This window comes from Barbatula barbatula (assembly GCF_947034865.1).
Source record: "Barbatula barbatula genome assembly, chromosome: 20".
NCBI classification, from domain to species: Eukaryota; Metazoa; Chordata; class Actinopteri; order Cypriniformes; family Nemacheilidae; genus Barbatula; species Barbatula barbatula.
In genome coordinates, this window is record NC_136783.1 from 17,412,253 (window position 1) to 17,428,673 (window position 16,421).

A 16,421-nucleotide genomic window follows, 5' to 3' on the forward strand; every position below is an offset into this window, starting at 1 on the left:
CTCAGTTCTACTGAACTGATCTAATCACTCCTGGCAAAAAGTGGTTATTACCCAAAACATTTATCTGAATGCAAGGGACAATTTTCTTCCAGCTCCTACCTTATTAAGTCCAACCTTCATCAACCTTATGTTCCCCATTTCCTTGATAAAATAGAAGCTTAGCAGGCAGAGAGCTATGTTAATGTCTGTTCATTTCAAACATACAGTATAACTGCTATTCTCAACACACTTCCTTTTTCTTGGAGGGGTTTTCTTTTTAGTTCATTCAGGCAGCTCTAAATGCATTCAATTACTGTAGAGGATAAATTCTTTTTGCTTTAAACTGTAATTCAAATCCCTGACTCAAATTTTAAATGTTTTAACTAAGACCTTTAAATCTCTCATTTTGCTTACTTCTGAGACAATGCAGTCCTGCAGAGATTTCATAAGCTGCTTTGCCGGAAACAGAGATTTGTCTTTGAGCGACTTGGTATTAGTTGCGGTGGTTGTTTTCGATTTTAAAATATTTTTTATTATCCTAGGCTGTCCTGTATCTCAGAGCAGTTTCATCTGCCAGAACCCCAACAGAGGATATCAGGGCTGTTTTCGTCTCCTTTTAATCAACAACCATCCGGTCAACTTTCTTCAAGTTCAACAGGAAAGCTTTGCCAACTTCAGTCAGATTAGCTTTGATGTATGCAACATTCAAGACAGGTCAGTTTTTGTCCAAATTGATTTCTTGTGTATGTGTTATTGTTTTACATTAATAATAGATCAAGTTATGATCTATGTATTGCTCACAAAATGGAGAAATCAAATATATTTGACTGAAACCATAATTCGTTGTTTCAGTTTGATGTCAGATTGCGCTGAAAAATAAACCACCATAACAAACCTAATGTGATGCTTTATCGCAATGTTTTAAATCGCTATCGCAGAAAACTCATGCCACGTCTTTTCTTTAGAAAGCACAATGATTTAACTTGACATGTATCCGTAACACAAACTGCAGATGGAGTTACACAGTTACACAAACAGCTAACCCACAGTATGAACCGTAATAACATCGCAGCTTGCTTCAGCCAGCACTATTATAATAATAAGTATGTTTATCCAAACAGGTGTTTGCCTAATCTGTGTGAACATGGTGGTCAGTGCATCCAATCATGGGACCAGTTTTACTGTGACTGTACTGGAACAGGATACACAGGTGCCACCTGCCATAACTGTGAGTTATACACAGTTCCCAAAACCAACACCGAGCATGATTTCACTGTTTTGCAGATAAATTATGTTGGAGTTTCTCTAATATCTAATTAATAGATGTATGTGTGTATAAGTAAAGCCTTAACAAACTGGAAAACACACAATAGAAAAGAAGGGGAGGACAGAGTTTTAATCTGGAGAATGGTAAGCAATGTTAAGTATACGTGCCAGTATCAAATGTTAGAAGTCCAAAACTTAAAATTGTTGTGCAACCTGATCTTAATTATATCAAGAATTTAAATTAGCATGTTGGTGGGTTTTTTCTTTGTGTTGGTTGTGTCTCGTTGAGTTATATTTAATATATCTTGCCAATATATGTCCCATCCACATTCAATGTCAGTTTTTTGTAACAGAATGCAATATTTTAATGTCTTTTCTTAAAATAATTACTAATAACTTTTTTTTTAAATGGATAGAAATAAACCATTGCTGCTTATCTTTGACAAATCTTTGGGAAATTCACAGTTTATTACTAGACAGATGCAAATCTACCCGTCTTTGAAACTGTTATTTGATATTTGTCTATTTAACACTGGCATCTGTGACTTATGCAAAAATTCGATTAAGCTGTAATTATTTTCGCCAGATCTATTTTTACGGTTCCTCGCTGTTATCAAATTTGTTGAATCAATATGTTCTAATCTGTCACCACATGCATTTCATCATATGCTTATGACTGTACGTCTTCTGTGGTGGCGAGCAAGGCACGACGAAGCCCATCTGTTAGTCTCATTGAATTAAAAGACCGAGAGGGAGAACAAAAATAAGATTTTTATTATGCCGTGTGATACACCGTCAGCAAAACAACATGTGCAACAAATTAGCTCACTGTGCCGTATTAAGAAGACTTCTCTCTCGTGACAAACAGGTCACTAATTACATCTGTTTGCTAAATGAACTGTTTGTATCTGCATTTTAGTTAAGTTATTGTTGACATTCATTTAAACCTAATGTAAGATGGCAACACAGTTGATTTTTTTACTTATTTGATATGTAGGTATTATTCTTGTCAAGCTAAAAAGCTTTGTACTAACTTGGCTTGAACGACCACAGATTTTTTGAAGTCGACTATTATGTGATAAAAGACGCGGAGACTAGTCGATGACATCATTAATTAATAAAACAAGAGCTAGGGAATGTTTTCAGTGTTTACAGTGTCTGCATGCGGGCTGCGCTATTTAAAAGTGCAAGATCGTGGTAGCGGGGCTATGCACTATGCAGTTAAAGAGCAGCGGGCAGATCTCTACAGCAGCCTAGCGCTTACTTCAGATCTGAAGCGGGTGTACAGACCAACTTCCTTGACATTTACAACAAGTCAACTGAAAGGGTCATGTGCAGTAATATATGAAATGTGCAGTAATAGACGAAACAATCAGAAACAACAACGATTTTGTTTGTGACGGCCTATGACTTTAAAACAACGTCAATATATTTATTAACCTAATGCAGCAGACGCTTTATCATAGCGGACTTACAAACGCAGCACCTCAGTTACACAGCAGCCAATATGAGAAACAATTGTATTTATTCTGTTTCTTTCATGCTTTATAAAACCGGGAACAAATACAAAATAGCCTATAAAATTAAATGATCTGCGTGTAGAAGCCAGCGCACTGAAACGTAAGGTTTACCTGCAAGCTTTGGCGGCGTCAGAACAAATCGTGAATGTTGCGGACGAAAACATGGCACATTGTGAATGATGCGTGCCGAAGCAGGACAAGATCACATACTGTATATAAATGCCAGGAGTGTGACCTGAAGCGGGTGGGAATAAGGTCTCTAGGAACAGTCAGCAGTCTTCTTAAAGGTACAGTGTCATAAAATCACATGACCTGCGACTAGTCGACTGATCCAAAAACTCGTTATTGTACATGATTACACTGTAAACCTTCGCATGAAGTCCATGGGTGTGCTAATGTACCAAAATGTAAGCATACTGTAGCTTACAAGAGTAAACACAAACATCCCAGTGTTGCAACAACATAGCATGGATTTGTGTTTTTACTACTTACTTTTGTCGTTTATCATAATTTTCAGCAATATACGAGCGATCCTGTGAGGCCTTCAGGAAAACAGGTAGCCAGTCGGGGGTGTTTACAATCGACCTTGATGGCAGCGGTCCGCTAGAGCACACTCAAGTCAACTGCACTGTGGCAGGTAAGCTGGCAATGGACTGAACTACATATTACCCAATTTCGCATACTCAGCTCTGCATATTTGTAGACATATCTGACACTAACGTTCATCACGTTTCACATTATTGAATGATGAAACTAACATCCCAGCGATTTTCATTTACAAATCCCATTCAGTGCACGAACAGGTGTGACCTCAGCATGTGTGGGGGAATGCCTGGAGAAATCACACAGCTCATTAAGTGAGTACAGCATCTCCTCCTGAGGCTGTCTAGTTCAGCAGGTTGGATCAGTGTTAGTCAACCTTCCTCCCAGGGAGCCTCTGGTGATTTTTGTGCTGAAGTCCCACACAACTTTCCTGATTCCGCTAGACAGCATCCAACGAAGCAGTTGATAAGTATTACCGAGACTTTGGCTGGATGGTATGATATTGCTGTGGTTTGAATATTTCCATTCTACTTTAAAGGGAGGCACAGCTCACCCAAAATTTCATTTCTGTCATTTCAAACATGTATGACTTTCTTTCTTCTGCAGAACACAAAAGACAGTATTTTTAAGAATGTAAAATAAACAGAATATACAAAGGTGACATAGAGTGCTGAGTTATCGTTACCCTTTTTGAAAACCTGCTGGGAAAAGCAGATTCATCCGCTTCTACTTTGAACCATGTGCCTTTCACATCCCCTGTCAGGATTCATCACCACTTTCAGCGGTCATGGTGTTTGGCCTCTGACTCTCCACTGTCCGCATCACACGCCGGCTTGATTTGTCTCTCAGATGAGACTGTACTACATTGTCATCATACAAGGAAATTCAGACCCCATTATGTCAGCAGCAGGGAGGAATGGAGGTGACGGAACAAAAAATCAGGGAGCGTGTCATCCTGCAGAGACTGGCAGTGCACAGTCGAGACTGATGGCTCCATTCTTCTTATTTTCATAGGAAGCTGACTTTGGCTTTAAGGTTATTGAAGCAGCAAAACGAGTGAGCGACCAAGGATGCTGTGGTACGCTGTGATCATGCGCTGTGACCACCTGCCGCACGTTAGCAAGGCTAAGCTGGCTTAATTTACAAAGTTAGCTGTGATTGAGCTTCAGCCATTGCTTCAGCATCAAGTTAGATTTGCCGTTTTGCATACATTAGAAGAGTGCGAATACAAATAGACGTTTCTTTCAGGTGCCTCCAACAAGCACTGGCAAGAAAATCGTTTGAAACTGACCTCAATTTCTGAAGCTATTAGCTATGCTAATTTCGCAAGACAAGGCAAACAGGCACCTTTGGACGCCACGTATGGGAATTCCAATTTGCCTAGCGAAAGGTGTTAGCGTGGCGTAGTCATTTCGCAATCTCCTGAATGAACGACCTTCTGTTCGACGCTTAATATTCATCAGGTACTTGCATACGACTTCATCACTCCGTTAATCTCTCATTTTCATTCAGAGGCACATGCGGTTGATTGAGTGCAGGCTTGAAAGGGTTGATGACAGCGATAGGAGTCAATGGGGATATCAGTATGTTCTGGATTCTGGTTTTTCACACATACACTGTCTTTTTTTCGTGTGTTTTTCTTGCGTAGAAGACAAAGTCTGGACAGTGGTGGGTCATGATTACACGAGGCCCATAGACATTCAAGGATCCACTCCACGCAGCCCTTTCGCTCTCATCTTCAACTACACCATATCACAGTACCACCTCCGTTCACTTGTGGCGTCCTCAGAACACTGCCAACAGGAAGTGATATATCGCTGCAGGAAGTCACGGCTTTTCGACACCTGGGGTTTGTCTTGTTTTCTCAATTCTCCATACTGGATTTAACAGAGTTGATGTGATTATTGTGTAGGCAGAATCCATGCATTGCGGTAATGTTGTCTCTCCTATATACTTTGTGATTTATGTTACCTCAGGAATTCCAATTCTCTTAATATTTTCCAAAGGAACAAAAAATTACCTCACAGCTAAAGATTCACAACAGCAGGTTATTACCACAGATATTAAAGGGGCTGAAGTGTGACTTGACAACGATGTGTTGTGAATGATGATGTTCACTTAAAAAACGGTTAGGACGTAATGCTTGTGATGCGGGGATGGTTATGCAACGTGATGAGATCGTATTTGTTGCAAAGGCATGCATTAAAAAGATTATAAGCTGGTACGCTAAATTATTCTATGCATGCTGCTTTAATACTTTCAAATTTTTTGGATTGGTACGCTTTTTTGCTGGTTCCGACTCAACTTATCCTCTTGGCACACTTTAGAAATATTTTTATTTGCCAGAATGAGAGACCGAACCAAGCCCCCGAGCAACCTTTGATGGTTCTGCACAGAAATATTTCTTAAAATCCACTCAAACGGTGAACCTCCAGCGCTAGACATCTTGCGTATCAGATTGCCGTTTGTCAGGGGTTTAGCTCTTGGCTGGATCGCAACACCGCAGTGATAGCAGATGCCTAGTCACGTACATTCTTGCTGTACTATAAAGGCTACTTGACTGACAGGAGACTCCGAGCTCATTACGGATCAGCAGGGGCAGGAGACCAGATGTCGTCAAGCATGCCTAAATTACATTAGACACCAAACTGTGCTGTCATTATTTGCATAATTATTTATTTCTGAGAAAAAAAACTTTGAATTTTTAGATGGAACACCCCTGTCTTGGTGGTTGGATAGAGATGGTGTGAAGAGGACATATTGGGGGGGATATTTGCCCGGGGTCCAGCAGTGCTCCTGTAGCTTGGATGGCAACTGCAGAGACATGAATTATTTCTGCAACTGCGATGCAGACCAAGACACCTGGTAAATCAATGTCATTCATCTCAAATTCACAGTCACTGAGCAGTTTTTCCCCTTTTGCAGGTAAAAGGTATTTTTAATGGAAAACGAAAGACATAGTCAATTAAAAAGCACGGTAAATAGCAGTTTCTGAGTATAGCCATTTTATTGAACGAGACACTTCCACAAGGCTTAATATTCGTTTCTAAAATATTCATTATTAAAAGCAACAAGTAAAGCATGCACATTGCTCTGTAGGCCATCGTACACTGTTCGCTCATTACATCTCCTCTGTTCTACCACAACGTCTCATTTTCTTTTTCTTTTCACAGGGCAAATGATACCGGTGTACTGTCATACAAAGACCATTTACCCCTGAGTGAGATCGCCATTGGAGACACAAACAGGACAAGCTCGCAGGCCGTGCTCCAAATTGGACCGCTGCGTTGCTATGGCGACCGTGGGTGTTATGTTTACCAAATTTAAAAGGGGAACGGGGGGTAATACCGCTCTCTACTGAATTAATTTTCATATTTCAAAATACCGGAGAGATGGGCCTTTTTTATCCAATTCAATGCGCAATTTGCTTTTCAACACGCTGCCTGCTTTCTTGCCTGTCCCTCTGCTACAGGCTTCTTCTGGAACTCTGCGTCTTTTTACCAGGAGTCATCATATCTGCACTTCCCAACTCTGCAAGCTGAACTCAGCGTCGATATCTCACTCTTTTTCAAAACCAGCGCTCTCTCAGGGGTCTTCTTGGAAAATTTAGGAGTCCGAGACTTTGTTAGATTGGAACTTAATTGTGAGTGCCAAAGCATGAGTAATGGTCAGATTTTACGAGTCTAAATTTCTGTTACTATTTTAGTTATTTATTTGTTATTCTTTTTAAAATAATGACTTCTATTACTATCAATAAACTGTTTAAAAATCATTTCTGTTTAGTGGAAACCTTGTACCTCCAAAACAGCTTTTCAGAAAATGGGAAAACCAATTAAAGGTCCAGTGTGTTATTTTTTAGAGGATCTATTGACAAAAAATGCATTATAATATACAGTACATAACTTTGTGGTCAGAGGACTTTACGTAATGAAACATTATGTTTTAATGGGCATAGAATGAGTTATTTCTATCTATATACACCGGGGGTCCTCCTACATTGATTTCTACAGCAGCCCAAAATGGACAACCTGCTCTACAGAGTGCGTAAATACATTATCTCCTTCGACAAAGAAGCGATAACGTGACGACATCTTTGTACTGTGTCAGCCACCGTAGTCATTCGATTGGGATGGGCGAGCGGTGAAGTGAGCCAATGGTTGCATTTCATAACCTCACCGTTAGATGCTACAAAATGTCATACACTGGACCTTTAAATGCTTGTTATCAATGTGTACGAGCTCTTTTTAATACTGTTTATTGATTCAATATTTTCAAAACCCAAATACAAACATGAGGGGCATTTCTGTATTTTCAGGTAGTAATGATTAAACAAATTTGAGAAACTAGGTTCCCATCCAACAGTGACAATATGTTTGTTCAAAACATGTGAGAATAGCATATCACTCTTTTGTTATCCGTAGCTCCCTCAACAGTGAACTTCACCTTTGATTTGGGGGATGGACCAGTATTTCTCACCGTTCGCTCACCTGTGGCCTTAAATGATCGTCAATGGCATTACATTCGTGTCGAGCGAAACGTGAGAGAAGCTTCTCTACAGGTTGACTCGCTGCCTCTGGAACTAAATGAAGCACCATCTGAAAGACCTTACCGGCTTCAGCTCAGCAGCCAGCTCTTTGTGGGTATGGAATCTATGTCCAACAATCAACAAAACATCATTTATTTCTGCTCATCTAGCTAATGGACACTAAGTGGACATAGGCGCAGATCGTGCGGGGGTTTGCGGGTATGGGAAGCGAACATCCTATTGAAATGAACCATAGCATGGTCAAACTAAGTTGAAGAGCAGTCTTTAAAGTTGCCTTAGCTTGCAAATATCAGGCACAATCTTATTTACGTTCACAGTTTTTGCATTATGTTTTTTTTTCCTTTGACCGGGTTGTCAAAACTATTAGGCTTGACAAGACAAAAATATAATATAACAAAGCGTTTAATTAGAGGAAGTGTATAAAAAATGTGTGTTGCCATAGGGTCAAAAACAATGTTATGATACCACTCCCTTGAATGTGATTGAATTTCAAACTCAAATCTTTAAGGGGGAAAATGACTGTATTATAGATTGTAAAGGGTTTTGCTTAATAGAAAATTAATCACTGTAATCTCCTAATTAGGTGGAACAGCTTCTAGACAGAGGGGATTTCTGGGTTGCTTACGAGCCCTCACCATCAATGGCGTTACCGTTGACCTTTATGAGCGAGCAAAGACCACCCCCGGGGTAAATTCAGGCTGTCCAGGTCACTGCAGCAGTGACAGCGCCTGTCATAACGGAGGAAGATGTGTAGAGGAAAGAAGTGGATATACATGCGACTGCACGCAGACGGCATTTGATGGACCACACTGCAGAACAGGTGAGGCTGCTGTTTTTACGATGACCTCTGGCTGAACTCGCTACTTCAGACGCTTGATGATTAAAAGCCCTTATAATGACACTGTGTATGTTTAATTGATTTGACTGTATTGGAGTTTTAATATTTAATATACATTTAAGCGCAGGCTTGGGCGTCATTGTTGTAGTAGTTGACTTGGAGCTGTCTTGCTCGGGAAGAACTTGATTGAAAATGTGTAGACATTGAAGTCAAATTTAGTTCATGGAAATTACTCAATGGCTTCCATCTGAGGCAACTTTTCAAAGTCATTTCCTGTCAGATCAGAAGATCAGCGACCTCCGTAGGTTGACAACGCGTCCTTGATAGCGTATTCAACTCGAATTCTTTGAGGTACGCTTGACAGGACTTGGCAGAAATGCTTTAACTGACAAATGGAATTTAATTACAGTGGCCATTGCTCCGACACGTACCCGTCCAGCAGCCTGTCAGTCAAATTAGTGATGTAATGGCTTTGTTTCTTTTCAATGCCGTGTCACAGTGGGTGCTGCAAACGCCACTATTGCTTATCGCTAACTAGAATAGATGACCGGAAAATGTGTAGAGACAGAAAGAATCAGTAGGACCACGGGTCTCAGCTGTGGTAGGGGAGGAAACAATGCTAATGTTGTTGTTTTTTATAGCTCTAATAATGACAGATGAGATGTGGAGTTTATTCTCTCTTGCCTCGCAGTTCGCATTTGCATAGAGATTATGATGTCCTCCATAATGCAATAGCTCGGTTTCAAGGGAATGCTCTGTCTCCCGTGTCCATCACAGCTCTGGCAGCATCCTTTGAAAGCGGATCCTCGGTCTTGTACACTCTCCAGGAGCCATTTTCCGGAATACTGAATGAGGAAGCCAGACGATCTCCAGTCCATGACACAGAAGTCACCAACTCTCAAGAGGAAGTCTCGTTCGGGTTCCTGACGCATCACGTGCCAGCCTCAATCCTGATGGCTCACACTCCTGACCTGCACTATATGGCTGTTATGTTAACGTCAAACGGTACCAAGTCATAGATTGCTATACAGTACACCGCATTACTGTTTACTCTTTAGGAGGAGTCTTTTTTACCCGCATTGAACATAAAGAAACTGCTCTTTTATTTACATGCAAAACTTAACTGTCCTACATTGGGATTTAGAAATTAAAGCAATATGTTAAGCTTTTCAGAATTCATTTTAACAAAGTGTCGAAAAGACATTCATCTGAATTTCTAGTACTACACAAAGAGCCAAGAACAGCTTGACCATGTTTTTAATCTCACATCCTGCAAATTTCCTGCTGGCACCCATTCATACAGTCTGCATGAAAATCATACATTTCTACAAAAACAAAACATCATAGAACACGTCGCACACCCCTCCTAAATAAAGAATACATGCCATTTCAGCTGAAAGCTGCTGCTATTGTCACCACTCACTATACGGGTTTCACGTCTCTCCCGGTTCACATCATCACATCACTTCGTGGAACATAATATGACGCCATCTTATCAATAGAGCGTATGTAAAGTGTCACCAGCATGCGTAATGTTTTGACATACAGGGACAAAAAGAAGGAAAGAGCTAGAAGCTTTGAGTAGAAGAAACATTGAGGAGATAAAGAGAAGAGGGGAAAGCAGTTCATGAGTAAGAAAATACTGGAAATGAAAATCAATCAATGGATGCTAGGAAACAAGCAAAAGCTATAAAGAGGGAGTAATGACAAGAGAGGACGAGCGCAGGGAGAAAACACATTAAAGCCGCAACGAAAACCATAACTCACATGAGAGAAGAACTTTGAGTGCAGAAATGTTTAAGGCTTTTGTGCTGTTATTCCAAATGACATACAGAGGACTGCTTTTATTTTTATTAGATCAATGTAATGACTGTAATCCACTTTATGTTGAGGTCCCAAACACCATATTAGGGTTCATTTTGCAGTAATGTGCATGTTCCCTTGCTTTTTTCTCTTAATATTAAAATAACAAAATGATTCATTATTTTCGTATGATAACCTCAACAAAGACATATGACTAAGTCAAAAGCTTTGCTCTGATTTCCCAGGCAGCTTGCAAATACGATACATGTTGAACCAAGAAAAAGGTCCGGAAGTGTTCAGCCCAAAATCAGCCAGTCTAGCAGATGGGAGGTTCCACTGGGTCAACATCAACCGTAGAGGACAGGAACTTCTTGTCCAGGTGAGTCTGTTTCTATAGTTACAGGTGTTCACTTAACAGATTCTGTTTAGCACAAGAATGTGTTTTATTGAACCTTGGCTTGCACACAATTGCTGGGTGTTACGCACATCTGGTATTGTGCCACTGGCTTTACTTGAACAGAGATCTTTAAATGTACACATTTGCCTCTCGGATACATTGTCCTATTGTTTTACGCCATTAATTTCAATCCAATATTGGTACAAATCATTTCCAAATCATCTGTCTTCACGTCTCTGCCCTTCCAGATTGACAACACAATAACCCAGCAGTACAGTCTGTCTCCCAGCCTCGCTTTCAGCCCAGTAAGGACAGTGATTCTGGGGAGAATTCAAGGTGAGTTCCAGACAAGCGTTTGAAGAGGGCTCCTCGTCTGTTTTTTTACATCTTTCTATTTCACTGATGTGCCGTCAGGTGTTAGAATTCGGGCAGGTTAGGGCAAGGCAGGTGGTTGGCTGGGCAGAGCGGCAGGGGTAAAAAGAGCAGGAGGTTGTACGGTGCGTGCACATCTGACAGTACTGTGACAGGTGTTGCCAAGTCAAAGCCAAATGGAATTGCTCAGCATTGCCTAGGAGACCACTTATTTTTATCTAAAAAACAAAATGAGGGTATGAATGATACATTTCCTCTAATGCACTGGCACAGCTTTTACAAATCGCTATTAGACTCAGAATTAGTCAATTCAAAGTCAAAATAGATGATTTGTGATGATTTAGTTTTTAATTTTTGCAGGTGGTGATGTCACTTATAAGGAATTGGTCCAGGCTGGATCCAGAGGGTTTATTGGATGCTTGTCCTCGGTGCAATTTAATCGGGCTTCCCCGCTGAAGGAAGCCCTACAAAACAGCCAAAGCCCGTTAGTTACTGTTATTGGCCGTCTGGAAGCATCAAGTTGTGGGACGATGTCCAGCCCTGACACTTTGACAGATACACACACACTGTCAGGTGAGCAATCTTCAAAAGGGACAGGTCACCAAAAACATGATTGTTCACATTGTTGCTTACAGGACATTGATGTTAAATATGTTTATATGTATACATTTTATAAACATATTTTAGATGGTCCTTCTTAAAACTTGTATCTCCATGTTTTTTTTTATTACATTTTTATCATTATTATTAGTCATACCCTTTATGCTTGTCATTGGGTTTGCAAATACATAATCGATACAAAAGTAAAAAAGTATTTTATAAAACACAGAATTTAATCATTAAAAACAACAGTATTTTTCCATTTCCTGAGTGAATATGGACATCCAAGGATTCTGAAGAACCATGACAATATCTTATTTTATAACTTATAATAATCTATAATCTTTTTATTTTATTTTATTGTTGCATATAAGTTAGGTTAGCTAAGTAGAGTTACTATTCCTGAACTGAAGGTGTTAACAAGAAATGTTTTATACCAAAAGAGGCCTAAATGGTCTCTCTTCTTATTTACTTGCAGATGATTCAGCAAAATCAAGCAGAGGCAATGGCCCGCTGAAGAAGGCAGATCAAAATGACTTGGCACTAATCGGAGGTATAGATCCATATGATATTGAGGAAAAACTTTTTAGAGTTAGATCTAGGGCTGACAAATAATAGACTTTCCTTCCCTATAGGGCTGTCCAGCCTTGCACATCTTTAATGTTATATTTAGTATATGTTGATGTTCTTATTTGCACCAGCACTGTGTGAAGATTAGATCATAATATAAACACATTTCTTGTGCATTCTCAAACTAGAATGGGATCACCTGTGTTAGTAACATAAACACCTTTAAATTATTCATCTGTAATATTAATTATTAAACAAACACTAATGTTGCACTTATTTTGATTAACAGGACTAGTGGCTGCAGTGGTGTTCATCACCCTCTGCGCGCTGGCCATAATCATTCGCTTCCTGTACCGACACCGGCGGACTTCACCGCCCGCCGGTATCACAGGAAAGACGCACCGCCCCAGCATGGAGCGGCCACCATATCGGACTGAACTGGACCTTCATAAACCCCACCACGACAGCAAAGAATACTACATTTGACCTCTCCGCGTGTACATGCTAAACACACGCATCGCCATTCTGAACTGTATCATCGCTGCAGGCTGAGCAGCCAATCAGAAGCCGTTTTGTTCCAGCTGCAGGTGTGATGACCTGACAGAGGCCGGCTGCCTCAAAGAGATTACTTTCATGGGTGGGGTACACGAAATCAGAGACTTTTGTTTGTGTTTTATGAAGAAAGTAACGCTTGTGTGAAAATGGTGTGTAAATGCCTCTTGGATGATCTGAGAGCTGTATATTGTCATTTAAAGGCATAATAGTAGGTTAAACATGCACAGCACACACTTTACAAGCACAGCGGGAGGGTGGCGCATCACTCTGAATGGTTTTTTCCCAGCCTGCTCAAACATGTCTATCTCATAGCCTGGAATATGGAGTGGGTTTAAGATAATGGACTGAAATCCCAGCAGAGAGGGTTTTGAGGGAGGGGTTTCGTGGAAGGACGGTGGACTTTCCCAGAAATTCTTTTTAAAGGATTGATCATCGCTCAGTGTTCCCCGCCACCTCCCCAATAAAAAGACGTACGCGTCTGACAAGCCTGCATTTGATGTTGAAACTATTGACTGGCACGAGGAGCCACTAAACGCTGGGATTAGCCACCAAAGGACTATAAGCATATATCTGTAGCGACTGAGGAAGGAAATGTGAGTCATTTGTGCGTATCCCAAGGACCAACTAGATTCAGGCAATTCAATTCACCTTTCCCACCACAATCGAGCCAATCAGTGTACGCATTGTGACCCGGAACGAAACTCCTCCTTATTGACGTACGTTTAAACTCCTGGCAAAACAAAAACACCTGTTTCTATCGAGAATGAATTGGATGGCTGTTTTCTTTTCTATATGACTATTGTAAATGAGTGTTGTACATATGTTTCATAATTATATTTAATAAATGAAGCTTTCTTAGAGCTTATGAGTGCAGATGGCCTATTCAATGAAATTAATCAGTTTGTTTTGGTGTGTAGCGGAAGGAAAGAGTTGAGAGAAAAACCTTGAAATGTTTATTTTGAATTCTAATTCTCAGCCCTGAGGAAGATGCACTCTTGAAGTAATGATAGAGAGGGAAAGAGAGAGAGAAAATCGATTCGAGAGACCCTTAGGATACAGTGGTAATGAAACAGCTTCTCGTGGTCATCTGCTGTAACAGGTAGGATGTGGACAAAGCAAACAACACATCCCCACTGTCAGAGACATCACACTTTTAAAACAAGACCTCGGTAATATTCAGCTCCACAACAAAGGTTTGACGCACTATACTGTATTCATGTTTTCATGAATTGAATTTCAAAAATATATGAAAAGATAAATTGAAATTGTGCCTATGTATAAAATGCTATCGCAACTTGCACACAGACACCACAAAAAGAACACAAGAAACCTGAAAACCCAGAGCATCTCCACATGAGCGACGTTTCACATGACTAACTTCCTCTGCTATTTTCTCCGAGCCAGATAAAGAGACAACATAGCGGGTGAAAAGGGAGCTTGGAGATTGAATTATCAATAAATGCAAATTCAATTCAGCCCAAATATGACTGAATATCTTGAGACGAATGAACCCGAAAATGCATGCTGTATGAAAAACGCAGCGTTTACCTGGAAGAGGTTTTCGGATGTGTTCTTAATCAATGACGAACAAGTCAACCTTTTCAAGAAAGAAGATGGGGGAAAGGAACGTGAAAGGAAGATAAAGAGAAATTAATGTCTTCTTTACAGGGATATTTGGCCTTGAAACGAAATAATCGGTGTGATTTACTGTAGTGATACCCAGACACATTTTATATGCGATTATACTCTATTCAACTTCTCGTTTTGTGTATGGTGTGAATATTGTCTCTCTCCAAACTAAAAATAATCTGGGAAAATACAAGAAAGGAGACAAAATACTAAAATCTAAATGGATTTCTGAAGACTTTAAGCAATAAAATGGCTTAATTTTGAGTCATATTCATTTTTTATGCATTCGAGGGGCTTGTGCGCCCCCCCGACACTTATTGTGTCGGGAGCACATTTGCCATGCAGAATGAAAGCTTCAGGCGGCATTCCCAAACACAATTTCCACAGACAAGTCCCAGTCTGATTGAATATGAACAAACCTATTACTATAAAATACAATTATGGTTCACATTGATTTTAATTGGATGCACAGTGGACAGTCGAATGCCAGGAGCACAGACTAAATCACTGGTGGGGACTAAATCTCTTTTACTTAACGCCTTGATTCAACTCATCACCCTCCACACTTAACAAAAGCAAAACAATTTTGGTACTGTCGATCAGCCTCCAGGGAGTCCAGAGAAGCTAATTAACCTTGCTTGCCATTTACTTTGGGATGAGATTCAAGGGAACTCTAACCCTGCGTGTCATCTGTCCTATCTGCTACGTGATCTCAGGGGAAACGCTGGCATAAACTCATAATTAATTGTTCTCGGATTTGACAGTGTTTTCGAAAACTCAGCTGGACAAATGGACCTTTGGGGCCGATGGTATATGAGCTGGACTCTGGCCAGCGTCCGTACAGCTCAGAAACTTTGAACATGCTTTGCGTTTCTTTGGCTTTTAAGTGGTGGCGTTGGCAACTTCGTCTGTATTTGCTTGGAAAAAAAGACAAAGAAGTCATCGCAGAGAACTGGTGAATGTTTAATTACACTGTGTCTAGAAGCAGAATCCCTCGCATTAGGGGCACAGCTTTGCTTTGCAGTATGTAAATACAACTGTGGAAGGCTGGAAAGCTCTAGAAATTGGATGAACCCCATTTTCCAAAATATCTGTGAAGAAGATAGCAATGATTTTGATTTGTTTGAATCTTGGGTAGTTATGTAAGGTCAGTTGACTGTCACAATATCTAAAGGTTGTATCTATTTTGTATTTTTTTTTGCATTATTTGGCCAATGATTCGTCCTTTATGTTAGTGGCTCTTAAAGGTCCAGTGTGTAATTTTTTGGAGGATCTATTGATAGAAATGCAATATCACATAATTATGTCTTCTGAGGTGTATAAAGACCTTACATGATGAAGCTATATTGTTATATTATCTTACAATGTTACAATTTAATCTTACAATTTCTATCTACATACACGGGGAGTCCCCTTGCATGGATCCCTCATGTTGTTTCTACAGTAGCCTCAAACAGACAAACTGCTCTAGACAGCGCGTTTTGTAAATAGTGGTCAGTGTCTTTGGTAACCAACGTTCTTCAAAATATCTTTTGTGTTGCACAGAAGAAAGTCATGCAGTACATAGATAATAGATACAATTTTATTTTCGTGTGAACTATCTCTCCTACTGTGTACTGGCGCTGAATTATTTACAAAATATCTGAGTAATATTAACACAATAAATAAAGTACGGTTACGAGAAATAAAACGCTAATTCCTGCGGTTTATTGTAGATAAACTGCTGACTATCAAGAGACATAAAAGGAAGGTGTTGGTCATCATACATCACATCATAAACACAAGTGGCACATTTGTCACAAA

At 40.0% G+C, this 16,421-nt stretch overlaps 1 protein-coding gene across 1 annotated transcript in view; it reads left to right on the top strand.

Moving 5' to 3' along the window:
• cntnap5l (contactin associated protein family member 5 like) overlaps positions 1–13,861 on the top strand; it is a gene marked incomplete at its 5' end in the record, with an annotated part of 45,916 nt that extends 32,055 nt beyond the window's left edge. The window contains 15 exons of the mRNA XM_079482916.1: positions 522–693; positions 1,101–1,207; positions 3,283–3,402; positions 4,957–5,157; positions 6,017–6,173; positions 6,482–6,609; positions 6,781–6,951; positions 7,730–7,948; positions 8,438–8,674; positions 9,470–9,697; positions 10,741–10,874; positions 11,141–11,228; positions 11,625–11,837; positions 12,343–12,417; positions 12,724–13,861. Of these exons, the coding sequence (XP_079339042.1) occupies positions 522–693; positions 1,101–1,207; positions 3,283–3,402; positions 4,957–5,157; positions 6,017–6,173; positions 6,482–6,609; positions 6,781–6,951; positions 7,730–7,948; positions 8,438–8,674; positions 9,470–9,697; positions 10,741–10,874; positions 11,141–11,228; positions 11,625–11,837; positions 12,343–12,417; positions 12,724–12,920 (2,447 nt within the window). The 3' untranslated portion in view covers positions 12,921–13,861. The remainder of the gene's footprint in view (positions 1–521; positions 694–1,100; positions 1,208–3,282; positions 3,403–4,956; positions 5,158–6,016; positions 6,174–6,481; positions 6,610–6,780; positions 6,952–7,729; positions 7,949–8,437; positions 8,675–9,469; positions 9,698–10,740; positions 10,875–11,140; positions 11,229–11,624; positions 11,838–12,342; positions 12,418–12,723) is intronic.
• Positions 13,862–16,421: the final 2,560 nt, after the last annotated feature.